At 47.0% G+C, this 26,863-nt stretch overlaps 1 protein-coding gene across 1 annotated transcript; it reads right to left on the reverse strand.

Annotated features, from left to right (window-relative positions):
* Nucleotides 1–982: 982 nt before the first annotated feature.
* On the reverse strand, nt 983–24,958 carry LOC104032928 (alpha-2-macroglobulin-like protein 1). The gene is made up of 35 exons (XM_075727846.1): nt 24,900–24,958; nt 24,123–24,306; nt 23,057–23,219; nt 22,788–22,840; nt 21,856–21,873; nt 21,191–21,350; nt 20,456–20,540; nt 19,511–19,625; nt 19,062–19,176; nt 18,532–18,641; nt 17,895–18,062; nt 17,338–17,568; nt 16,868–16,931; nt 15,946–16,091; nt 14,803–14,952; nt 14,262–14,378; nt 13,556–13,703; nt 12,979–13,096; nt 11,451–11,676; nt 11,204–11,330; nt 10,794–10,915; nt 10,252–10,306; nt 9,471–9,554; nt 8,890–9,066; nt 8,627–8,708; nt 8,112–8,268; nt 7,840–7,914; nt 4,242–4,404; nt 3,391–3,608; nt 3,004–3,219; nt 2,390–2,514; nt 1,911–2,001; nt 1,437–1,505; nt 1,115–1,217; nt 983–1,044 (listed from the first exon to the last, which is right to left on the reverse strand). Exons 1-35 carry the CDS (start codon nt 24,956–24,958, stop codon nt 983–985), a joined length of 4,356 nt encoding a protein of 1,451 aa, XP_075583961.1.
* Between the last annotated feature and the right edge of the window lie 1,905 nt (nt 24,959–26,863).

Genomic DNA, 26,863 nt, shown 5'->3' on the forward strand with positions numbered 1-26,863 from the left:
TGTCACGGAGTCCAAACACACATCACAGCACCCAGATTTGTGATTTATATTTTATTTTCATTCTTTTTACAAGCAAGAAAATCCCTGGATTAAAACAATCAGAATTAATCAGACACACCAAAGAATTCACCAGGCAATGGCTGTCAGGATGAGCAGGATGGCTTGAGCGGGGTTTAGTCCTGAAATCCAACTTGAGATCTGCCCCAGCCCACTGAGATGTGACTTTCCAGGTGATGCATGCCCCATCATACCAGAAGCAGTAATGCAGCAGCCCTGCTGTCCTAGGGCACCTCGCACTAGTGGGATCCCTGTGGGCTGAAACAGTGAACAGTAAGGGAGCAGACCAAACCCTTGGAGAAATGAGATCAGGAAGAGGGATTAACGCAGAGAGCAAATAATATGACCCAAATTATTAACTCTGGGATGCTAACAGCTAGGGAGCCCAGGCTCTTGCTAAGGACTCTAAAGGGAAGTGTTTCTCTGGTTTGAGCTAGTGCCCTTGTTCTATCTCAGCCCCTCCGCAGAAAGAGGTGGGACTCTCCATACCCAAACAGTGTAAGCTGAAACTAGGACCCTGAATTCTGCTTGGAAGTTCTTCTGGAACAGTGCAAACCATCTATGAGCAGTGCCACTCAGCTGGCAGGCAGTCCTATGCACTATACCAGCCCAGACAGAGACTGCAGAGAGTCCCAGAAAATGCACATGACTAGTCCTTCACAGCATGGCCACATGTTAAACACTTCATGTCCTGCCTACAGGGCAATCCAGCAAAAACTACTGTACAAAATGCAGAAAACAGAGGGCAGAGACTAAAGTCCCTGGAAGCCTAGGGGATTCCAGATACAGTCCTAGATGAAGAGAACATGCTGAATCAGGGACACACAGGGCTCCTCTGGGACACAGAGAGGTGGCTGGGTCACAGAAGAAACATCACAAGGCTGCTAGGTCTGTACAGGAGCTGAAGAAGGGACTCAGACCTACCTCAGATGCAGAAGACATTATAATCAGCCAGGGCCTGCTCCTCTGCAACAGGACAGGAGAGACCTAGGTTATCTTTGCACAGAGCTAAGTGCAGACACCCAGACAGCCCTGGCACCCGTGGTTCCACACTGACCTGGATGGTAGTAGTCATAGACTCTGACATGGCCTGGCTTCAGGTTGGTCACCCCAATCTCCCGCTCCAGATGCAGGACGTATGTCTCAGACTTATGGCTCAGCTAGGGAAGAAGAGCAAATGGCAGTTCACCTACAAGCTGTTCTTTTTATTCCTCACCTAAATTAGATCCTACTGATAGGCAATAACAACTCTGTGGAGTCAAAGGCAGGACTTCAAGATGAATCTTGAATATCCTGCTCTGCTAGCCCAGCCCTGGATTCCCCACACAACTCTGCCACTGTCCTCCACTCCTGCAGCTTCTCTAGTAGCACACACATACCTTGTCCAAGTAGATGGCAACACCTCCTTGTGTTTTCTCAGTTCTTCTCACAGGGTGCCAATGCTGCAGCTAGGACAGGAGAGCAGAGGAAGCAATTTAGCTGGGTCTTTTGAAAAGCAATATGAGACGTTCCAGCAAGGTTTATCTAAGCTTGAATGGGCAGGTTCTCATTCACTCACTTCCAAACTTATTTTGGGATCTTAGCCCTTCACGGCCACTCAGGGCAAAACCCAAGGACAGGAACCTAGGCTACTTAGCTGTCAAGGATATGCTGAGCAAATTGGGTCAGAAGGATCACCATCCTCAAGGCACAGAGAGCCGACAGTATGTGTTTGTTGTGTGACAGAGGGGAAGGGATGGTGAGATTGCTCAAGAGAGAGACAGGCACCACCTTCCTATGCAACGTCCCCCTCTCCTTGGGCATGGATAGTCCCACTTGACACCACATCACCATCCTGATTCCAGGCTTCTTACAGACATCCCGGATCCTGGAGCCAGGATGAATCCAGACAGTAGGGACACCTCCACGATCACCATGTTGGACGTGGATCTCTTCCCAGTGTACCTGGGGGAGAAGATCAAAAAGAGAGTCTCTCCCAGCTTCCCCTTCCCCTCCACCACCACACCCTGTGTGCAGGACACTGGGCCAGGCAGCTAAGCCAAGATCAGGACCAAGGCAGTCACTGCTCCCTCTCACAGGGGGCAGATGATGGCTGCACTGCTCTGAGCATCCCCAGTCTGAGGTCATTAGTTGCACTCCTCTCCCTAGCAAGAACCAAAGCCCTCAGAAACATTCCCCCTTCCCTGGAGACACTTGTATCTTTCCTTCTCCATCTTCCTTCTGGACCCTCTGCTGAAACTACCTGGTGCCTCCATTGCAGCAAGAAGCACCCCTCAGCTCTCCAGCCATGCCTGGCTTTCTTTCCCAGGTGGAGCTGTGTCTTTAGAGTCACCTGACATTGACATAGACAGTAATAGAGTGTGTATCATCCTCGGTGCAATTGACTGGCTCGGTTTTCACTCGCAAGGCAAAGGATGTGGAGACCTGTGGGGAGGGCGTGTTGTACCTCAGCACCATCTGCAGGGAGAGACAAAAAGACAGAAGACAACATGGATAATTAGTTCAATATCATCTATCATACCTGACTACTCTAATCCTCAAGATATGGATCCCAGAGAGTGACTGGATAAACCATACACAATGAGCACACTCATCCCAGTACCCAAAATAAAGGTTGCTCAGATTGGAATCTTCCATGATCCTTCCAGCTGGGGCTCCTTCTCCTCACCCTTCCCCTTGAGACTGTGTCAGGCACACCGCAGTGGGACCACTATACAACACTTCCATCCTCCAATACTGTGAGAGCCATGGAAGCATCACTGTCCTCACGTTTGGACACATTCTGTCTCTGAGTCTCCTACAGCACACAGGTTTATTGCATTGGCAACAGGCTGGGATTAAAGCCCTATTAATGCACATTTCCTTGCACAGAGCTGCAACAGAGACTTTTGGTTTTGGTAAGATGATGAGCAGAGGGTTGTCACAGCAGTGTCTGTGGGAACCTACCCGGGTAAAGACACAACAGCTGCCATGGGCCTGCACCGAGAACTTTCCTGGGACTTCTGTCAGTGCTGCCTCCTGCACCAGTAGCCGGTTCTGGTAGGAGACTTGGAACTTTCTCCCAAAGCCTCTCTGGGACCTCACCCTCACTTCTGCAACCCCTTTCGTGCTGTACGTCAGCGCTGCATACTTAGCCAAGGCCTGCAAGGCAACTACTGTGTCCTGAAAAGGAAGAAACAATTATATTTGCAGCTCTGAGACCCAAAGACACTTGAACTTGCTGTCCCAAGAACATCCATATACAAGGGCTTCTCTCCTCAAAGTGTTCACACTTGCATAGATTGTGCAGAGGTTCTTTCTCAAGCAACATCCCCTTCCCCAGCCATGAGTTACCTGTGTTGAGGCAAACCCTCCATAGGGATTCTGCTGCCTGGTGAGCCAGGTCACAATGCCAGAGGCTGTGGTGAGATCAGATTCTGTGACATTTGGCTTGGAGAGCAGGGCCAGGAGGACATAGGCTGTCAACTCCACATCCACAGATAGTGGCTGTGACCAAGGGCTGCTGCTGGGTCTGGGCTTGGATGAGGTCTGACTCCAGTGGATCTGCCCACCTGGGAAAGGAAGGGAGTAGATGACATTGAGGGATGTCAGGAAAGAAATCCTGAAGCCTAGGAGGCACAGGGGCTTGTGTCTGCAAAGACCATTGAGTAAATACCTCTTGACTGCATCATCACATCACTGGGTGAACTGCAAGCCCATATATTTTGCAATACCCAACACTCGATATTACACACCAAGGTAATATACAAAAACCAATATGCCAATAATCTGCATACACAGTACCTCCCAGACATCCAGCTTCTCCGTTGTCCTGTCTGCCATGTCCACTAAGTACCTGATACTAGCTATCTACCCACTAGGCCAGTCCTGGGGGTCAGGGACTAACAAGAAGTGGCGCAGCTTGCTTCCCTCTCTGGCACTTTGCCATCCTGCATAAGAAAGCCCACTTCTCTCAGAGCCCAACCTCTACTTTGCGTACCAGAAAAGGATGAGAGGTTTGAAGGAGATCAGCACCCACACCACAGTATTGCCAGCACATATCTTGAGTTTGTAGACTGGCTGTCTAAAAACTCTCTTTGGTGAAGAACCTAAAGGGTAAGGCTATGGTCCTTCCAGGTTGCATGTAACCAAGGGCTCAGAAAGGTCACTTCTTTGATGTTCACCTGGCACTGAGGTTCCCATACCTGCTCTGATTGCCTTTCGATCAAGCATATCAAGTAGCTCTTGTGTGCGTTGAGAGTCCTTAGCCAGGGCGAAGGTGTAGGCCAGCAGGGCTTGGGTGTAAGTGCTGGCAGCTTTGGGAAGGGAAGGAGCGATGCAGCCCAGAGCCTTGCGCACCACTGTACTCTACAGAGAAGGGTTACATGAGTCTTGGTCACACACAAACACATGTGAGGCAGGCAAACACTGAGGTACACAAGCAGAAGGATGCATTAGCATATGCCAGCACAAGAAAGCACCCCATACATTCCCCCAGGTGTCTCTGTGCTCGAGCCTGCACTCTTCTCCTTGTATCAGTGCAACACCAGTAAACAGTGTCTCCAGCCCTTGGTGCAAGGTGCTTGACAGACCCCCCCTGAGCTGGTCACAGGTTTCAGCAGTGCTGTCAGTGAAATGAATGCCTTACTTCTGGAATAACACCACCACATCTTACTTTCCCAGTCCAAACACAAAACGAGCAACAACGCACAATTGCAAATGCTTACACCCAGCCTGCTGACCAAGATTAGTGTGTTCAGTTCATGTCTACAGTGCCTTAGAAGGTCACTGGGACTTCCAGTTTCTCCTGGAACATCAGTACTGCTGTTGGCAGGAGGCAGCAAACCCACTGGTCTCAACAGCATTGTATTCCACCATTCAGCCATGCTATTCCAAACATGAGCCAAAGTCTTGCAGTGGTTGCCTGTCCCATATGTGTGCATCTACAGCACTTCATGGTTTCACCTCTTCCATTGGCCTCTTGGTTAAGTACAGTAAGGATCACACAAGGGCTACATTTAAGGTTTATTCTGACATGTGACATGCTCCTCACCTCTTTCCCTTCTAGGAAAGAGAAAAGGTAACGTCTGTGTCATCTTTGTGCTCTCTAGATGGTGGAGTACTACTGCTGGATGCAACCACCAATTCTCAGAAATGCTCATAACATCTACTCATGGGGTACCAAAAGTTCCCAGGATCCAACCGACGCTTTTTGGTTGCTCTCTCTTGTTAAAGCCCAGCAGAAGTGGTAAGCTAAAATCCCATCATTTCAAAAGTCCTACTTTTCTATTTGTCCTTAAATATAATAACTGCAAGTAGCACAGTAACCTTCATATTCTGTAACTGAACAGACCTAAGTAGGAATTACATCACATTTGTAAGCCTTGCTCAGAGGCTCCTTTATTATTCCTTTTCCCTCCTAAATGTCTCACTTTCCCAGACAGTTAAAATAGAGGTAACAGCACTAGTGTTTGTACAACTACCAAACCTCAAGCAAAAACACTTGATGTACCACCTTGTGAAGCGCTGACTGTTATCATACATCTTAATATCTTGTCTAGGAACAGTCTGATATGTATTATAACTCATCTGGCTCTGGTGTCTTCTGGTGAAACTAACACAAGAACTAAGAGTACCACTCTACTGGAAGTGTTTTCACACTTACAGTGCTCATCATGGTGTTGACAACAGCAGTCCTACGTGCATACTGTACAGAAGCATTTTGCTTCCCTGGGAGCAGTCATGTGCCAGCTAAGAAACTGCTCCTCTACAACATGCCATTTGTTTCTGCAGTCAACATAAACAATCTCTTTTGTTCCAAGAGATCAATTTCCAACACAGGTGGGGGTAGAGGGCAGTTTGTATCTGCCTAAATTTCTTGTCATACAAACCATGCTTTAATATCTGTTCATTCAGGACAGCATAAAGTATCTCCAACCTTTTCCCTGCATTTTAACCCCTAACGACTTTCATGAGCCTTTTAGGTATGCTTGTAAGGGAAAGCAGGATCTGTTCTGAACGTCCTGAGTGCATTAGCCCTTGCAGGATATCCTCAAACTCCTTCTCAGAATTCTGACCTCTGGTGATTGTGTATTCTTTGTAAAAGCATTTATAACCCACTCAAGGACAACTCTTTTTCTGGGTGCTATGGCAAGCTTTCTGTTTCCCACTTCACCTACCTACAGACCTACTCAGCAAATTCCTTCACTGGGGTTAGGATAACTACTGAGACTTGTATTTTTACTTATTTGTTGATACTTTTGACTGTCTTTCATTGTTGCGGCCATTTTTTTAAAAAAAACAATGGTTTATGCATGTATGTCAAATTGAATAACTGTCTGGTTACTTTCAGATCAACAAATCTGCTTCTGCAACAAAGCATTCCTCTCTCCATGGACAATCCTTTCTGAGCTAGTAATACTGTTGTCATCTTCTCTGGAGTATGAGGAATTCCATGAGGTCTCCTACCCTGTGGTAGCCTAGATTTTCTGTCACCGCTATCAGAGCACTAAGCCTCTGTGGATTCATTCAGGACAGAGAGGCTTCCACTAGCTCATCATGTAAATTGCTTTGAGGTCCTGTTTGTCCCCCTTTCAGGATTTTACTCGTGGATTTGGAGAAGTCTGGTCTCTTCTCAGTAACCCTTTGCTTTCCTTCCCAAATGACAAAACTGATTCTTAAGACCTACAACAAACTCGTTAATTTTCTACCAGGACAAAGGTCCTTGTCCTTTTTTTTTTTTCATTCTGTTGCAGAGCACGGTACATGTCAAATATTTGTCATCCAGTTTCATGAAAAGCCTCCTCCACAAAAGCCAGCCAAAACTCAGACAGTTCATAGAATTACCAAATGATAAAATAATTCAGATTGGGAGGGACCTCAGAAGGTCTCTAATCCAACCTCCTGTTCAAAACAGAGTTAGCTATGAGATCAGACCAGTTTGCTCAGGGTTTTATCCAGTCAGGTCTTGAGAACCTTCAGTGATGGAGACAAATAAATCTCTAGGCAATCTTTCTAACATTTAATTGTCCTTACGGTGACAAACATGACCTGAAGGACACCTGTTGCCAGAAAGAAGGTTAATTCCCATCTGTCTTCCTCTTTTCCCTAAGTCCATTGCTTTCAGTTGCAATGAGAAACACTGCTCTTTCACTTACTGTTCTTATTTCTAGAGAGTTTTCCTTCTCAAAGTCTAAGGCAATAGCATTTCTCTATCAAGTTTTAACTGCCAGTACCACAGAGTAATTAGTTATGATCTTTAGCCCTTGTAAGAATTCCCTCTTGTTATTACTTAGGTGTACAATTCTAACTGCCCTACTTCACAACATATATCTACCTCTAGCACTTCTTTCCCAGACTTCCACTTTCTGGGAAGCTAAAACACATTAAAAATGTCATTATGGCTATTTGCTTGACTGTGGGAGCAGCCACACCAACCCCTTCTCCCTAACAACTCACCACTAGCACTCTGCTGTGTATAGTACAAAGGGCAGCAAGGGGGTGGGAGGATGGGTCAGGGGGAGCAGGAATGAACAGCCAAAGCCTGGGAAATGGGCATAGTATCTAGCCATAAACTCCAGTGGCTCCCTGTAGTCTAACCTCACCTTCTCCCCTGCCAGCGATGTCCTCCTCAAGGGACAGTTGAGGCTTTTTCTTGAGAAGTGGTAAGTTCTTCCTCCCCCACCCTATTACTTTGTCCACAAGCCTCTCCAAGATGCTCTGTTGCCTGCCTCAGTGACACCACTAAGCTCTTCAGGATTCAGATCTTAAGGCAAGAGTATGGCGAAGAATCCCAATATTTACCTCTGGTGTCTCGCCTGCCTCTAAGTATGCAGCAGTGATGTAGGCAGCCAAGGGGACTTCCCCATCCACACCTCCCTACAAAAAGCATAAACATCCAAAAAGCTGGGAAAGTTAATACACAAAGACCCGAAGCTTTTCGGTAAAGGTCCCACCTATTCCTGGCTTGCTCCCACACAAGAAAGTGGAACAATACAGGAAAGTGAACTAAACAACTACCAGTACACGTGACAAGAACTGCTTTGAGTTGTCCTTCAAGGTGCTCTGGCTCCTACCTTCATGGCTGTGTGGAAAAGTTGGCCCACATTTCTGAAGCAACCACTGGGAAGCTGGTGGAACTCCAGCCAGGTGAGAGCACCTTGGATGGTCCTGTTGTCCAGGAAAATGTATGGCTTGGCTTGGACAAAGCATTTAACCACAAATGCAGTCAGCCTAGTTGGGGAGAAAACAGAAAAAAAGGCATGAGAGAGGGAAGAGAGAAGCAGAAAGAGATGGAGGGAATAAGAGAGAGGAAAGAATGAGTGTAAAAAAAGTATCTAAGCAGAAGTTGAGGAAAAAGGAAAAAAAAAGTGGGAGTTTGAAACTGGTGGGTCTCTCCTTACCTATTGTTCTGCTATTCCTTACTTGCTGGTCCAAGGACAGCTGCATACCCCTGGGATGCCCTAGCCCACAAAGCATCTGGAACACTTTCGGTCCAATAGGGAAAGGATTCAATGTTGGAAGCAGAAAGCTGCCCACCTCCAGACTGTCATACAGCAGGTAGACAGCAGGGAGAGAGCCCAGGGCTTACCAAGTATTACCATACTCATCCTTGGTACCAAATTCACTGTAGGAACCATCAGGGTGTTGATACTGCAGCTGTATCTGGTACCCTGGGAAGCAGGATAGGACATTAGCGCTCAGAATGGTATTTGCAATGAGATCACTGGGCAGGGAATGGGGTGGTGTTAACATTATAAGTGGTTGAGTGCTCTGGGGGAAGGGGAGTAGGCAACCACTGGTATGTTGGACACAGGGGAAGGCAGAGGAGCAAGGTGGGTCTGTTCTACTTGCCATTGCGCAGGAATCCTGTTGCCCTCTCCTTGATCTCGGGGGTCAGCTGCCTCGTCTTCTCCAGGTACTGCAGCACATAGACAATGGGGGCAAACAGCACCATGTTCTGCTCCCCACAGCCGTGGGGCATCTGCACCAGATGGTCCAGGTTCTGCAGTGCTGTCCCCATGAGGTCACCTGGAACAGAGCATAGGCACCCTGACCACCTCCTGGGCAGAAAGTTTGGGGATTCACCTCCTCCTACCTGTGACCCATTCCCAGCAGTGCACCAGGCAAGATAGCCCCAGCACAGCAACATGGGGGCACCTCTGCCCAGCCAGCTTATCGGTTCCACTGTGCCGTCCATATGGGCTGTATACATTCCCATCCTGGTGGGGAAAGCCCATAAACAGAACACCCTCTCCCTTGCTGACTGTTTTAGGCTATCTGGAACCAGGAAACACAGCCATACACATGGGAAGAACAAGGCAGTGGACCCTCAGAAACCTCAGAAATGGTGTGGGGAGTTCTGGGTTTGGGCTTTCCTAGGTCTAAACTCAGAGATATGGGATTTGGAAAGGTGTTACAACTGAATTCCTTACCAGTGACTAAGACGGTGGCTCTGACTGAACCTTCAACCACATTTAGAGGCAACACCAGGGACACAGAATCCTGTGCTGGATTCCCTGACACCAGCAGGGTAAGGTGTGTGGGGAGGAAAAAAAGAAATAGATTCTGATGAAAACAGCCTTCAAAATCCCCAGAGACTTAAGAGACTGTTCTGTGCTAAGATCCCATTTTCCTGTCACAGAGGTTGCAGATCACCTCAACAACCCTGTCCCATTCCACCCTCAACCCCCTCCATCAACCTAATTGTGACTGCGCTATCCTAACAGCCTTCCTTCTAAAGAGGTTGAGAGGTTCTTCTCCTGGAAACCCTCTGTGGTCAAAGCCACGTTCCTGCTTTTCTTTACATGAGTTACTCCATCTCATTTCAGGTATCAGTTGCAGGTATGTCTTCTCAATGTGCCTTGTGTTCTCAGAATCTACTGATGGCCCCGTCATACACCATAAAATTCAAGATAGGAGCAGCAATCCCAAGTCATGTCCTCCAGCTTCACCATGTTCAGTAGGTTGGTTTTATTACCACAAGTGAAAAAGGCCTCAAGCTATCACATTAGTATCAGGGATATTGATGCTAAAAGATTGGACCTCCCTACATCCTTACCCAGGGGAAGTTCTAGCAGGCACCACAATTAGAGTATGCTTCTGTAGCTTGGTCATGTTGACAGAGAAAATATTTCAACAAGTGGAAAGACCCAGAAGGTGGTTAGACAAGAAGGGGGGGATGAAGAGGGTGAAAGAAGAAAACAATCTCTCTACCTTTTTCCGGACACAGGATGGAGCTGTGAGCCTTTTCAACCAACACTCCCTCTGGCTGTTGGAGCACATAAAAGTAGCATTATAATGAGCACACAGGAGGGAAACAGGATTACAAGTGGATTAGAAACAGATATGGACAAAATCCTGGTTCAGGCTGGAGAGTCAGCTGGAATAATATCTTTATCACATAAAAATGTAAATTATTGTCAGTCATTTGCATTTCAGATAAGAAAACAGTACACATTTTCACAATATCATAACTTCTGAATGTCTGTGAAACTGATGCTGTAAGATTCAGCAAAGAGCTCAGGAGCGAGGACATAAAGGGGTGCACATATTTAAAGTTTTCCATGGTATGAAGTGGAGGATACCCCTCTACCTCCCACATCCATCGGCCCTCATGGTTGGGCTCAGCTCAGGCCCTGAGATTCTAATTACACACCTTTAATAGCAAGGGGTAACTCCCAAAATTAACCTGCCCAAAATCTGGGAATTGCACAAAGCCCACTTTTAGGTCTAGGTAACAGAAGAACTTGTCTGACCCGGACTAGAAGGAGTTTGGTGATCGTGTCTTTCTGTCCTTGGTTTGGGACAAATGGCATCTCTTCGCCACAGAGCTCTTCAGTGGCCACAGCCTCCGTGCTGAGGGTGATGTTCATGGGCCCTGAAAAGAACACACATTTAGGTGCATAAAACATCTTCTGAGGAAGCACTTCCCATTAATACAATGGAATTCACCTGCTGACAACAAAAGATTGGATCTGAGCCCTGTATGATTCTGTACCTCCTAGCACAGACTTGTGACTAATCATGACCTTAGGATGAATGCAAACAAGTACTCTCTGGTTAACAGGGCAAACAACTCCTCACTCCATGTCAGCTCTTACAAAACGTCCCCACCTTGGTCCCATCCCTTCCCAATTCCACCACCCCACCTCCCTGTTCTTCTCACCCAGTTGCTCAGCTGTGACACTCCACTGAAAGGTCTTAGATTCATTGGCACATAAGCAGCTGCTGTAGACACAGCCTTTGCATGGCTTCAGCTGGAAGTGTGCGAACTCCTCCACGGTAACTTGGATCTGAAGGGGCAGCAGGGATGGCAAGTGGTAACAAGATAAACGTCACATGCCATAGATTTCAGCCATCTCCTACCTACCCATACCTTGCTTTTCTTGCAGAACCTACCAGGGTTCACCTACCTTCATGCATCGCTGCAGGTAGTTGAAGACTGTGGCCTTCAAGAGGAAGGTCTCACCCTGGATCACAGAAGATGGCAGGGTGAGCTCCATGAGAAAGGGCTTGAAAACAAGCAGGCTGGAGGTTGGAGCCAGTCCAAAGCCATTACGTCCTATGCAGAACATCCCTGCTTTCCATTCAGTGATGGTGTTAGGCACAGTGACAGTGACATTCGTGTTCCCACTGGGACTGAGAAGTAGACAGCAACAGAAGCATTTAATTGAATCTCACTGTACGCAGCACCAGGTGACTTGGTCTGTGCCATTCTCTCCAGTGTACCCCGTCCCCTAACCTCAGTCTAACCCCTAACCTCTGCTGAACTTACAGCCCTTGTAGAGTTACAAGTAGGTCCTTGTAGGAGTAGGGACCCCTGCCTCAGATGCTTATATCAACAGAACAATTTTGATAATAGGTTACATGGCTGCAAGATGCCATCAGTCACACTCAGTGCTTTTCTCAGACAGTGCTTGCCCTTTGGACATCTAAAAATGTTTTACAGATGTCAACATTTTTACTCTTCTTGGCCTAGGGATGGAGAACAAGACAGCAAAAGAGCAACAAGACTGGCTCAACATCAGCAGAACTTAGCAGAAGAGACAGATCCAGCCATTCACCTTCCTGTGAGACACTGACAGCTTAAAGTCCAACATGAAGCCAGGGCAGGGACTTGGTTCATGCCCACATCACAAATTCTGAGAGCAGCAGAGTGTTCTGTGGCTGCTACCACAGCAGACATAAAAACAGCCCTAGCTAAAGCTAACGATATTACTTGACTCCAATAACCAGAGACATTCAGTTTTGCCAGGCACGTACAGGAAGGCAACACATACAACATAGAAACCTTTGGTTGCTCAGATCAGGCTGGTGGAGAAATCACATAGGAGATATCTGCTGCTAGGGAGTGAAGAGATGGATATGCCTGGAAGGATGTGGCTGGAGGTGGGAGAGGGCAGATATGGATGCATCTTGCCTGAGCAGACTCCAGTCTCCAGACACCAGACAAAAAATTCTTTAAGTCAGAGATGAAAAATCTCCAAAAGCTCCCTCAGCAGACCCTGTGTACTCACTGGCCCTTTCTCACAGGACACAACTCCCAGTCTTGTGAAGGACTTCTGTGGAGATCAGCTTCCCCTGCATCCCAGGATACATCCTGTGAGCACAGTTTGGGAAATGCCAGCCCACAGGGCTACCACAAGCAGAGTGCAGACAGTAAACCAAGCTGTTTTGCTGCACTGCACCTACTTTCCTATCTTCCCATGCCAGCCACCTCCCATGGATGGACAATACTTCTGTATGATCATCTAGTAGCAGAAAATGCATTCGATGCAGACATCAGCTCTGATGAGAAACAGCCTGACAGGTATGAGCCCCATGACATATGTCCTTAGACATCTTCCTCAGCAGCTTATGATCTAAAACCAGTTATATCTGCTGCCATTCCTGGTCACACTAAGCCACCCAGACTAGACCCCCACTGCTCAGTTTACTCACCCCACAGAATACAAATCCCATATCCAGGTTTCAGGGAAATGCTTGTGTACTTTCTCTTCAGCTGAAGAAACAGGTGAAAACATAGGAGGCTGATAGGTAGATATTGTCAGATGCTCTGCTGGAAGTAACAAAGACCCAGTCACCACAGGGTCCTCTGGCCCTGGTTTAGAGCAGAGGTGCTCCAGCCCAGCTCAGGCTGCAAGTCATCCAGTCAGCTCTTGGGGGGAACAGCACTGGAACAGAAGGTGCTATCCCAAATTTTAGAATCTCTTGCCTCATTTCAAACAACAGAGGTACTGTGGGCCTTACTTGCATTTGTAGGCACCGAGGGAAGGGCAACCATTCCCTCACTTCAGAGATAAGACTTACGATCCAGACAACTCACTAACATTTCAGAGAAAGAAGCCGTGAGCCCCAGGCAGCCTCACACTACCACAACAGGTGCCAGGGAACACTCTTGCTCCTCCATTTCCAATTACAGCAAGTACTGCCTCTTATCTCAAACCCAGGATTGCTTTCACCCGAAAGACTGAGCATCCCATGTAAGAAGAAACAATCGAAGTTAGCAAATGCTTACTGTTATATGCTTTATGGGGCTGGGCAAATATCAACCTGGGCCTGGAAGTAAACATTGCTGTTTCCTGCAGCATAGTTGTTGATGGAGTGGTTGGACACACTCTGGGTTTCCTGATATTGATGTTGGACATAATTTTCAACCCCATTTCCTGTAGGAAAAAAAAAGAACTGATGCACTAGAAGCTTGTCCTCTCCTCTCTGCTCTCTACCCTGTGCCTTCTTGTCCCCTCACACAGTGGGGACTTGGCTGTCCTCTGGCTTGGCAAAGTATTCTCTTGCTTCATTTTAAGAGGGAATTATTCAGATCCTCAGCAACAGGCAAACAAGGTCTTCTGAGCTAATTCATCTGGCCTGAGTCAGCCAAATTTATTCTTTTTCAAACACATGGTCATTCAGGTACTATGCCTTCTCAGCACACAGAGTGCAATTGCTCATGCTATTAACATACTATGTGAAATCCAATTAAAGTAACAAATCATCCTTGGCATCCTGAATCACACAAACAAAGTGCAGTAACCACACAACAGTTTCTTCTTGGTCAACAATTTCAAGTCACTTATTCAAATAACAAGTGAGTTACAAGGGCCTAAACTGGACCTGTTCGCTGTACTGTCTGCAATGGCATTCCTCGGATATCGGTAAAGTCAGGGGGACACACTTCCCTCAATTCATGAATTATCCCAACCCACCAAATTAACCATTTTTACCCTGAATGCTGTAAACACATCAGGCTCATCTGAATTTGGGAACCCGCATGAATGATCATCTTCAGATACTTGGCGAGGATACCTGGAGTTATAAACAGATGGGAACAGCCCATAGATCTGGGAAAGCAAGAAAAAGAAAAAAAAAAAATCAGCACAAATAAAACCTGGCATTCACTTCCTGTTATACATCCAAGGCCTGTTTGAATTGCTCCTGGCTACTGTGCATGAATGCAGGCCAGAAAGCCCAGGCTCACTGTCACTCTTCCCTGGCCCTCCTCTGATAGAGCCAGCACAACCCACTGAACTGAACATGAGAGAGAAGCTCATTTACCACCGGTGCACTTGATGTTCGACCTCTTTCTTAATGCATGCCCCCTAATCCTTACCTGTGCCATGCTGAGAGCACTGCTGATCCTTCTGGGCAGTGCTTTGAGTTCCTTGGGAGATAAGCTCTGCACAGATGCAATAGCCTGTCTGTCTGTCTCCCTCCCCCTTCATGTCAGTACAAGGGAAGGGAAGAAGTTGGAGCAGGCTCACTCACCAAGGAGCTGCTGAGCTCTTTTCCCGGCTTCAGCAAAAGGACGCTCTGATCCACAGCCCAGACAGCACACGTGGACCCAGGAGCTGCCAGCAGGTGGAGACCAACCTCTGAATCAGGAAGGGTCTCCGGCGTTGAGAAGCTCAGCTCAACCTGGATGGGAAGAACGCAAGCAATAGGTGAGGGACATTGCTGCTGCTGGCCACCCTACCACTCCTTGAGCAGGGAAGGGACCTACATGAAAAGAGTTTCCAAGGACTTGCCTGGGGTGGAAACCCAAGGAATCTCCCAAGGGCCCCCAGAAGGTATTTAAAAAAAACATTGCTTTGAGGTTCTACCAGGAAAGATGGCAGAGGGGGAACCGTCAGTGTGTGCAGCTCACAGTACTGGAGACATTCCTGTGTCAGAACACAGCGCTCTCTTTACCCAGCAAACCAGCCAGCCAGGCATGATCACACACTTCACACAGCTGTCTTCCTGCTCCTTCTGGAGCCACTGCTCAAAAATAAGCCTACTCCTTATCTCCAGGCTCTTTGTGGGGTTGGTGTCAGTTTCCTGAAGCACTTCCTGTTCTTGCTTGAATCTGACTGTCCATGGCAGATAAACAGCTGTGGAATGGGGGTAATGCCAGTCCTTCAAAGTTCATCTTTGGAGTGCAAGACACAGCCAAGAAAGCAGATTCACATGGGTGTCACAGTGACCACAAGCGCTCAGCCCTTTCTGGATGGCCAGTAAAACCCACTTCTTCCATTGGCCACTTTCAGCTGTCTTCCCAACACCACATACTAACAAGTCTAAGTGTCTGCTGCAGCAGCAGAGCAGCTTTGAGCAATCCTGGGAATCACACTAATAGCCTGTGCTGGGCTGTGATCCTGCTGGGTTGCAGTTGCTATACAAGCCTATGGAGATACAGCAATTCTCTGCCTTTCCCAAATGTTGCAGCAGTGCCCACAATGCTCAGCACATACTTGCTCCATACATGACAGCACACTTCACCATTCACATTCTGCATTTCACATGACAGCATCCCACACAGTGTCAGCCACACACAGCTACACATATTATGTATTCCTCAGTCTCTTCTTTCATTGCAGCAGACACATACACTCTCACATATTTAGTCATGGCCTCAGACACAAATCCTACCTTATTTCTGAAACACATGGAGACACTGAAGACGGCAGAATCAGCAATGATTTTTCCATTAGGGAAGATAACATAAACAACAAGTCTTGGAGCTGGGCCATAGATCAAGCTGAAGGTAAGAGGGATGGAGAAGAAGCCTTTCAGCACTAGATGGAGGAGAGAGGGAAGAAGAGAAAGTAGATTTGGTAGTGAAAATGGACTCTGATCAGCTTTTTCCATTCCGCATGTGCCTGTTTAATTCCTTTCATCAAGCCTTTCAGGTCCAAGGAGATTTCTGGAGACCACTGAAACAATCAGCACGTCTCTGGATCTGCATCTGCATCAAGACCAGCAAAAGACTCTTCCTGGTTCTGTTCATTGCCTCAAGGAGATGAAACAGCTCTTTGGAGTTCAAGCTTAGCTCCACAGACGGTGAGAGTCCCAGATATCTTTCAAAGCCTCCCATCACCAAACATCTCCCATCCCATCACCAACAAAAAGGTGACCTTTGTCCCAAAGCACCTATAATTTAGTCTTTAAAAAAAAGAGATGGAGAAGTAGACAACAGTGAGTCAACACCCATCAAAATGATAAGCTGTGGCATCCTAACTTTTCAAAGATTATTTTTAGACACAATTGCAAATTAAAGCAGGAAAGTTTTGATAGCAGAGAAGGCTATAGTTTCATGCTGCTTGCATGGGCAGCAAAAGGAGACTTCTTTGAAAATGAAGAAAACAGAGGATGAGCCTATGGGCTGGGAAATGCTGAGTGTTGTTCTCTCAGTACCAAGCAGGAGGGTAAAGGGAACATGAAAGCTGGAAAGGCACGCTGCTCTGATGCAACAGAAAAGTGGTGAGCCAGCTCTAAATTGCAGAGAGGCTTATGCCACATATCCAAATCAGATGGGATGGCACAGACCACTGAGTGCTTGCTAGATACTTACTTCTTGGCAGACCAACCCAAACAGTCTTCTGACCTGCATGGACTATCCCTCTTTTCCCTGTCACCTAGGGAAGAATACAGAAAGGGAAAGGAATGCCAGTTATGTAGTCTTTGAGACCACTGTGCGGATCAGAGTAACACTGAAATTGGAGATTAAATGGGGATGGCGGGAGGGATATGAGCTTTATTTGCTCTCAGGTAGCAGGGAGAGCTCAGGGGATCAAGAGACTTGGGGGAGGACAGGTAAGGCCGATACCTGCCCTGTACCTGTGCAGAGCCCAAAAGAAAGGTTGTGCCTTTCTTGCTATTACTGCAGCCCCAGGATAGAAACCAGGATCCAGCCCCATGATGGCTGGATGAGCTAACTGTACTGGGATGAGCCAAATCTATCAAATATCAAGCTTGAATCTGTAGGAGATGCTCATCTTGTGCCTTTAGTCATCACCCACTAGCACTTCCCCAGAAACTCACAAAGTAGGAGAAAATGACACGCTTGGGCCCATGTTCCAGGTCCTCCTGGTAAATTCTGAAGTCCACCTGGACAGCCTGCTTTTTACCACAGGGCAGCGTTTTCGGCAGACGGACAATAGAGAGAAAACTCCTGCTGGTGCTGTAGAATGGACGTATGAAATGAGAGGCTTGCTGATAACTCAAATCAACTGCCCCAGGCTCTTTATCCAAATCTTGATGCAGGACACTTGCCTGGTGAGACAAAAAAAAAACCCCACAGTTGATTTCTCTAGTTAACCACGTCAGCTGCAAATCACCCTAGCTGCAGCTTGGTAAGAAGCTCAGAACGGGTCTGAGCAACACCATAGCACAGGTCTCTGTGTGGAGAGTTCAAGAGGAAAACAACTGGGATCCAGAGAGTAAGCTCTCAGAGGGACCCAAGATCCAGAACATGCCGAGGTGCTTCAGGTTTGAATTACTGTCCTTCAGGAAGGAACATGGGAGATGTCTGTGGGGCAGTAAATAGCTTTGAGATGCATGCATACTACTGCCAACAAGACAGACCCTTCCTCACTTACCTCCAGGGAGGCCAAGGTGCTGTTCCAAGCAGTTGTGTTCAGGCTAAATGAAGTTGTCCCAGAGTCCCCAGTGATGTATTTCTGCTTAAATTGCTGCTTACCGCAGCTTACTACGAGAAGGACTTTTTTGTGCTTCAGTGCCTTGCCTTGGTAGTCAATCACTTTAATCTGAGAACATTGTGGTGAGCAAGAGAAGTGCAGAAGAGTCAGATCAGTGGACAGAATCTCCTGCTTCTCCAAGTCAGGAGCAGCATTTCCAAAGACAGCAAGGTCATCCTTCCTGTCACTAACAATATTATCAACACTGCTACTGGTCACCTCATTTGCGCTATCATGTCCATTCACCCCCATGCTCTCTACCCCTTCACAGCAGAAGGCCCCCCGGCTGCTGAAATTCCAAATGTTTGGGTTTGCACCCCACATATGGATCCCCATAGCTACTACTACTTAAGGCTTATTTGGCAAATGGCAGTTTTCAATGTTTTTCTCACTTTTGACAACTCAAGAGTTTTGTCTCTGGGAGTCATTCATGCCCTCCCAAGCCCCTGGGTGGAGGTGAGGACAAGACGCTAGGTAACAGTTGCTGTGAAGGCATTGCTCATATTCTCCCCTCCAAAGGACTGTAACTGGGAATTACCTTCCCCCTGTATATCTCTCCAGTGTGGTAGTAGGCCTTCACATCATCAAACAAGGCCATCCCGCCAATCTTGGAGATGAGTAATTTGTGGGAAGCATTGACGTGTATCTCTGAATGAAGGCAGCAAGACAGAAACATAAGGGAGGGAGCAAGAAAGCCAAGCACCCCTCAGCAATTTCCCTGCAGAGTGACCCACTGGTAATACTGATGCACATGTTCAGCTGCACACACATTTCATACCAGGGAGATGATCTGCCCTGGGCTGTGAGTATCTAGTCTTCCTCCCACTTACTTCTAGCCCTTAGAGAGGTCCCTAAGCTTTACCACCTGAGACTGCAGGTGCTCAGAGTGAGTGTGTCATGCCGTCAGGAACTGGTGTCTCTGTCTTTATCTGTGAGGTTAGATGGCAGGCCCCAACAGGCTCAGAAAGCTCAGAGCCCTTGCTAGCCTGAAAGTCTCCAGTGTTCTTCATAAGATTAGTGCATCTTCACATGCCTCTTCCCAGCCACCAGAAAAGTTTCCAGAATTACCTGTGCTATCCTCCACCAGAGAGGCCTCTGCAACTATGCTGTCCTGATAGTACTGAAAGTCTCGACTGAAGGAGGACAGACTCACATGTGTGAAGAAGCAACCTGTCTCATCTGTCTGAAAGTACAGAGAGAGGAGACAAAGTCTGAGTGAGGCACTTATGTTAATAGTTACCCAAATGGTGCAGAAACAGCAGCGCAAAATCCCTGCTCTCAGGGAGTTTGCCTGTTGACATAGCAGTCCAGGATGTGGAGCAGGCACACGATGCACACCCAGTCATAGTCACCAGGCACAGTTACTAAGAGGCAGCACCAGTAGACCACTGGCAAAGCAGCCAAAAACACAGGTAACATCACTCTTATTTCAGCTAAAGCCTCCAGCAGCCTTGCCTTACCCTGGGGCTAAGCACAAATGTCTCTGAATATGGCTCAGCTCCTGCTAAGCATCTCACCTGGTTGTGGAATTCCTGACAGAGATCAGGTTTCGAACCACTGGGCAGGAACCCGGCCATCTTCTGACAAAGGCTCACATGAACCATCCCCTGGATGCCTTTCCCATAGGTGTATCTGTTTCGGGGAGCAGGGAAAGGAAGAGACAGTCACACACAGTGAGAGGACACAGGGCTTGCTTTGCCTAGCCCCAGAGACCGGATATTCATGGATATTCACAATATAGCACAAAGGTGGCAGCCATACAGCAGGCCCAGGAGCCCTGACCCAGTAAGCAGAGTCAGGCTATGGCACTGCAGTGATGGGAGATCAAGGGCTCTGTGATATAATTAGTGCCAAACTAATCTATTCTGGGAAACCAGAGTGTTGTAGGTGCTGACTCAGCACAGAGCTCTGCACTTTACATCAGCATCACCTACAGTAACCCCTGGATATGCTGAAGGCATGCATCATCTTAGGAGCAGAAGCATGGGTGATTAAGAAAGTGCCTTTCATTAAGAAAGTGCCTTTACTTGAGGCTATTAACCCTAGTGTTGTCCTTGGACTATACCTGGGGCAATTCTTTTTTGCCTCTAGTTTCCACTAGAGCACAATCTGGAAAAGCTTCCCTTCATTTCCCATGCGTTTGTTCTGCAGGGAGAACACCAAACGTCTGCCATGTTCTGCCCCACAAACAGCTGCTTGTCAAAGGGTAGGTTGTTCCCCAAGATTTTGTGTGTGGAGTGTTTTGCGCAGTGTTTTTAGAAAAGGGGCATTAGAATACCAGAAGGATAGTTATAGGAATGTTTTGTGTTGCATCAGGGTGCAAACAGCTGCTGTGGAAGATTCTGGCCTCCTGTAACTGAAATGTAGTAAATTTACCCTGAGCTCCTCACAGTTACCTAGCCATCTTGTGTTCATCAGGCCAGAAATTAACACAGGTCCATCCCTCCAAGCAGAATCCTCACCTGCCACATACCCGGAGTGGGAAGGTTTTATCTAGTGCATAAATCTGATTTGGTGCCTCAAAGATCACTTCAAATTTTGGCAGCACTGGAAGGAAAAAACAGAGAACTGTAGGTAACACTGGCCAGGGACAGCCTTTCCAGGGAATCAACATGAAGGTTGACTATGGTGGAATAAGAGCCAGGAAATGGAGAAGGAAGGTGGTGAGAAGGGGAAAGGGAAGATTTTCATTGTTTCTTTAACAGATTTGTGTGTAGTCCTTGGTTGATTGTTCCTTCTCAAACTAAAACCCAAACACGTCCATGTCACAGAATCACAGAATAGTTTAGGTGGGAAGAGACCTTTAAGATCCCTGCACTTCCGACAGCTATTTGCACCAAGAGAAGACTATCCTCCCAACACAATTAATTAGGGGATGAAAGAGAAGTGGGACGGCACTGGACTTCATACTCTGTGGAAAAGTCCACCCTAAATGACCTTGTTTTGTCTGATGCAGAGATCTGCAGGAATCAGCTGTGTTAAAGGTCTGGGGCCATGCACAACATTCCTCCCACACCCTGACTCAAGGTCCCAAAGTGGTCTCTCCTGAGCCTCAGCTCAGACTCTATTCTATGACAGATGCTATTGCTTTTCCCATTTGCTCCCAGAATGGTTATCATAGAATAAACACCCAGCTTCCTGGATCAAGAGTGTAAGGTCCTCTCTGCAGCTCAGACATACTCCGCACATGCTCATACCATACTCCTCAACAGAGAAGCTGCCGTATGCTTTCACACTGGTTACATTGATGACATATGTCCCCAGCAGAGGCTCATCACTTAGCTGGAAAGACAGGTCTGCAATGCCATCTTGGGGGACCACATTCAGCCACTGCTCTATCTGGTTGTTCTTAGGGTCCTATATGCACAAGAAAGGAAGAAACAGTTGATCCAGCATCTCACTGATCCACACCCCATAGAAATCAAGCTTCAGGATTTCAGTGCTGCAGACTACCAGGTTCTATAGCTAAGGAATGAGGTCTGGTATAGGCTAGTCAAGAAACTTTGAAGACAATATAATGCTCAGATTCTGCTCCCAACATCTGAGTCTCCTTCTACACTTAAATTCTGAACTCAAGGAAAGATCCTTCGCAGTTCTAACTTTTTTTCATAAAGGTCTAAGTTGATCTGTCTATACTCTCGCACGTCTAGAACAACTCAGATTTTTACTGAAGTAACTGGGAGCATAACCTCAAGTAAGTGCATTAAAAAAGAAGCTGTAAGGAGTATGTTACTTTAAGAAATCTTGAAGTTCTACTATTCCACTCAGTGGTCTGTAAAATCTACCAGGAACTGAATATGAATAGCCCAGTGAAATGGCTGCCATCAACATTACTGTGACACTAGATTTCAGCATCACTCACCTGGAGAAACAGGGAAATCTGGGGGGGGGAAAAGGCAAAAACATTAGAAGACAGAAACCCATGCCAGCAACACACACAAGGTACTTCAGATGCAGAGCCCTCTCTGAGGGATGTGCAACTGTGATTTGGAAATTTAGAGCACTGACAACAACATAAATTAAAACAAACATCACCAAAAAGAAGAAATACTGGGGGGGTCCATTACAGTAAAGTCTGGAAAAAGGGAAAGGAAAAGCCAATCTGGAGGCCACCCAGAACTTGCTAATGATTTCCTGGCAGAGTCCTCCATCAGGAAAACTCACTATGCACACAGACCTAGCTCTGGCTCAGCTGCAGTCTTAAGGGGGTTACAGAGGTATAGGATCACATAGTTTGGAAGGAACCTCTAGAGGTCATCGAGTCCAACACCCTGCTGAAGCATGTCTTCTTAGAGCACATTGCCCATAGCCTTCTCCAGCTGAGTTTTGAACATCTCCAAGGATGACAATGCCTTCTCTGAGCACCTGTTTCAATATCTGATCCTCATCACAATGAACAAGTTTGTCCTAATGTCATGTCTAATCAGATTAATTTCCTGTGTTCCAACTTGTAGGAGCCAGATTAAGAGCACCTCTCCCCACCACACATCCAGGAAAACCTGACTTGAAGACTATTCACTCCCCACATGACACCATCACATCAGGGATCAGTATGTTCCATGCTTGTGCTTGCGTGACCATTTCACCAGGACAAGCAAGAGATATGTATGCCTCTGCAATCTTCCTGAGTTACCAGCTTTTACCTAAGTTACTATTCTCTGGACACTCATCAAGCCTGGCCCAGGGATGAATGTGGAAAAGCTGGAGCTTTAGCAGATGAGCAGGGTAGAAAGGAAGTAGGATCCAGACATAGAACAAGACAGACTTTTCCACAGCCCCCCAGGGCTGGCTTACCGAATCATTGAGTGCAATGAATTCCTCATCCAGAGTCACGATGCGAAATTTCACTGAAGGCAAGGAAATCAGGGAATATAAGATCTCAGTCCTTCACTACAGACCCCTGTTCTATCCGTTTCCCCAGCTCCTGTTTCCATTCTATACACATTTGTGGTAACATCTGGCATGGACATTCCCACATGTAAGACACCATGGACAATGGTATCCATATAGTGTTACCAGCAGAAAGCCTAGGGCCCACGGTTGCTCCCATTTGCAGCTCTCACCTGTCTGCCCTGGTTGATAGATGGGCTTGTCTGTTTGGATGAAGGTGCCACTGCTGGCCTTCCGGATCAAGACCTCTTTCTTCTCCTCAACACTGACCCCTTCGCCTGTGATGATCAGTGTGACAGTGGCAATCTCCTCTGTGCCATCAGCTGGAGGTGCAACCTATACAGAGAGAGAGAGGAGAGCATGCAGCCCCTAGGTAATCTGCTGGGGGCCCTGAGCAGGAACTGAGAGTCAAGTGGAAGAACTAACCAGTTCCCCTCCATCTGTCCCACAACATCCCCTCCAATATCTGGATCCAGATCACATCCAGTCCTACATGACAGCAGAAGGCCCTGCATGTCATGGAATCTGTCCTTTTTCCCACTGGGGAAGGAATTTTGCCTCTGGTGACAAGCAGGTGCCTGACACCTCTGAGTCTTCAGACTTGGTCAGGAAGATGGGCAGATGCCAGAAAGGCATGGGATGGTAGCAGAGAATCAAAAGAGAGAGAACAAGCTGTAGCACAGCCTCAAATGCTAGGCCCTCAGCACCACCCAGCATGTACAAGTGAGAAAGCCAGATTAGAAAAGACAACCAGAGGGTCTTCCTGATCCCAGCAGCCTCAGCACAGAATATACTGTATAATAGAAGGGATACTGTTTAGGCAAGTCTGCCTTATCCTAGATTTTTGCTAAATTCTCACCAACAATGAACCAAATGAACCATTTCCCCAAGCTTTAGCTGTGGAGCTGCACAAGTCCTTCAAAGAAGAGCTAAAGCTGCTTCATTTGGTCTGGGATGGAAGAGAAGGAAACAGGTGGGTTCTTGTGTATCCAAAAGTGTCATAGATTTTAACAACTGTAACTTGAATTTAAAAATTAGATTCAGAGGGGGAATTCAGTGCTGACCAACAGATACTGTGCTGGGCTACACATCCCTAGGCACCATCCACTCCCCTTCCTAGCACACTCACTCCAAAGCAAAGTAGACTGTGTCCATGTCATCCCTGGTTAGGGAGTAACACAAGGGATTTACAGTTTCTGAAGGGAAAACCAGTGATGGCATTTGCCTAGGGTGGCTCACCCAGAACTTAGTGCACATGAAAGTCTTCTCCTTCTGGATGGTTTCTTGCACTAAGAGCTCACGTCCTGCAGAGCGCTCCAGGACCAGGTTCACTTGAATCTTTGCTTCATAACAGGTGATATGGAGGCAGGCAATTTGGGTGGATGGGTAGCGTAGATCTGCAGGGATCACCACCAGGTAATGTCTGGGGCAGGGGAAAGAAGACATCAGAGGTGGCATCAAGTTGAGGGCTCAGAGATGCAAAAGAGCTTCCCTGCAGCGGTCCACTACTGCAGAATTCCTCAGCAATGTGCCATGGCTGCAGTCAGTAGTCAAAAGCAACAGTGAACCCAGCGAAGTGATTGCTTCACTGATAACTTGAGAAATAGTTTCTGCTTGATTAGCTTAAGTACAGCCCTATAATCTTTTTCAAACCCCTTAGCTCCAGTCATCTCCTGAACTCCCCAAAACCATCCCTTGCAGTCTTCAGAAGAAGTGACCTCATAACATTGCAGTCTAGACACCGGCAATTTGATCTGGCATGGCAACTGGAGAAGCAGACATCCCTGGGCCTAAGGTCCGACTTGGAAGCCCACCCAAAAGGTGGCTTGTCTTTTGACTCACAGGAATCAATCTAATGCATAGGAGGCAAGGTAAATGCCCTTAAAACCCAAAGCTGCCCTTTGGCATGATCTGACAGAGAAGGAAGCACCAGAGCTGATGGCATGGAACGTGATCCATCTACCTAGACTGATGCCTTCGTGAAAGAGACTGAAACAGAAGTTCAGCATCACTCACAGTTGGTGAAAAGCAGCTGCCATGTGGAACAGAAGGCTCAGGAGAATGGCTATCCTCATCCTGGGGGCTCTTGCTGCCCAATCTCCAATGGCCCTCTTCCTCTGAAATCACTGAGGCTGTTTTTAGGGGGGTAATTTCTTTCTAGCACAGCCTAAATGAAGAGTTTGGATGGGGAGAGGCTGGCTCCTCTCCCCACCTCTTCCTCTCTCCTGAGATTATATGCAGGCAGCAGTAGGGATGGCTGTACTGTGCCAAGTGCCCCTTAGCCAATAGCAGCCACTTTGGCTGCCATCCACCAGTTCAGAACATCCCCTCCTGCAAGGCTGCCATGGAGACATCTGACCAAATGGACTTTTCATGGAAAAAAACAGCGAGAACTTTGCTGATCAGTGACCCAGGCCAGGTCCTGATCACTTGTCACTTGCGTCCCTTTGTTTCAGCTGGAGATGGATTGCTGCTGTGCAGCCAGCAGCAAGAGCTCACCCCAGCAGGCAGTGTTGTCATTTGGGACAGAGGCTCTGTAGCTCTGGATCAGATTATGGGGATGTGGATCTCCTTAGGCTGTTTGGCTTAAGAATGGGAGCAAATCCTTGCATGTGCATAAGGAAGCACTATAGCAACACTACCACCAGCCAGCAACCACTAATGAACTAATAACTTTACCTTTTCCTTCCCTGCATACAATGAGGGAAATGGAAATATATATTGGCCAACAGAGGTCTCCACCAGCTCCCTGCAACACCCACTAGCAATGGCATCATCTGCAAGGAGGGGGCCTCAGGAACTGGTTCCCATTCCTCATTGTTCATGTCTGGGTCTGGAAGGTCTAGGGCACAGGGATACAGCCTTTCGGTTCTCTTTTTGAACCTGATGGTCAGGTTAAAACTCACAAATTAAACATGCGGGACAGTTTCTAGCACTGATGACAACCTGTACAGAAGGGTAGACAATTCTGCTGTTTAACCAGCCTGGCCTCCAGAAAAGTGTGGTCACCATGTAAACTGCCTGTTGCAAGTGGTACTGTCATGGTTTAACCCCAGCCAGCAACTAAGCACCACACAGCCGCTCACTCACCCTCCCCTCCCAGTAGGAGGGGGGAAAGAATTGGAAGGGTAAAATAAGAAAACTCATGGGTTGAGATAAGAACAGTTTAATAATTGAAATAAAATAAAATTATAATAATTATTATTATTATTATTATTATTATTATTATTATTATTATTATTATTATTATTATTTGAAAAATGGTGAAAAGGAAAACAACAAGAAGAGGAACAAAACCCAGGAAAAACAAGTGATGCAACTGCTCACCACCTGCTGGCCAACCCCCCCATTTATATACTGAGCATGACGTCATATGGTATGGAATAGCCCTTTGGTCAGTTTGGATCAACTATTCTGGCTGTGTCCCCTCCCAGTTTCTTGTGCACCTGGCAGAGCATGGGAAGCTGAAAAAATCCTTGACTAGCCTAAGCAGTACTTAGCAACAGCTAAAACATCAGTGTGTTATCAACATTATTCTCATACTAAATCTGAAACACAGCACTATGGCAGCTACTAGGAAGAAAATTAACTCTATCCCAGCTGAAACCAGGACAGGTGAACAGACTGCATTAACTCACAAACTACATCTGAGACTTGTGTGAGACAGCATTAGTTAGCCCAAGCTTAAATGTACCAGGGACTGTCCTAATAATAGTTACGGTTCTGTGCCTGGACATATTTCCCAGCGCTGCTTAATAGTGCTGATAGAGCCTAAGCTTTCCATATCTTGGTCCCAACATGGTGTTACTCAAGCAGGCAGTTGGGATCTCTTTGTCTGGCAAAACCAGGTTCCAGGATGCCCAGAAATTTCCAGCTAACTTGTGATCCCTGTTCCCAAGGCTCTCCATACTTTTTTGCCAGATGGGGCTGGGAAGACTGATCTCCATTTTACCTCTATCACTGGGCCACTCTAGAACAAG

Source organism: Pelecanus crispus, chromosome 1 (genome assembly GCF_030463565.1).
Source record: "Pelecanus crispus isolate bPelCri1 chromosome 1, bPelCri1.pri, whole genome shotgun sequence".
NCBI classification, from domain to species: Eukaryota; Metazoa; Chordata; class Aves; order Pelecaniformes; family Pelecanidae; genus Pelecanus; species Pelecanus crispus.

Excerpts from the sequence above, each read along its gene's own strand:
- LOC104032928 (XM_075727846.1), bottom strand. The coding sequence starts at position 24,958 with ATGAGGATAGCCATTCTCCTGAGCCTTCTGTTCCACATGGCAGCTGCT. Across the intron at positions 22,841-23,056 it reads CTATCAACCAGGGCAGACAG|TGAAATTTCGCATCGTGACT; the intron begins GTGAGAGCTGCA and ends CCTTGCCTTCAG. Across the intron at positions 19,177-19,510 it reads GTCAGGAATTCCACAACCAG|ACAGATGAGACAGGTTGCTT; the intron begins GTGAGATGCTTA and ends CTGTACTTTCAG.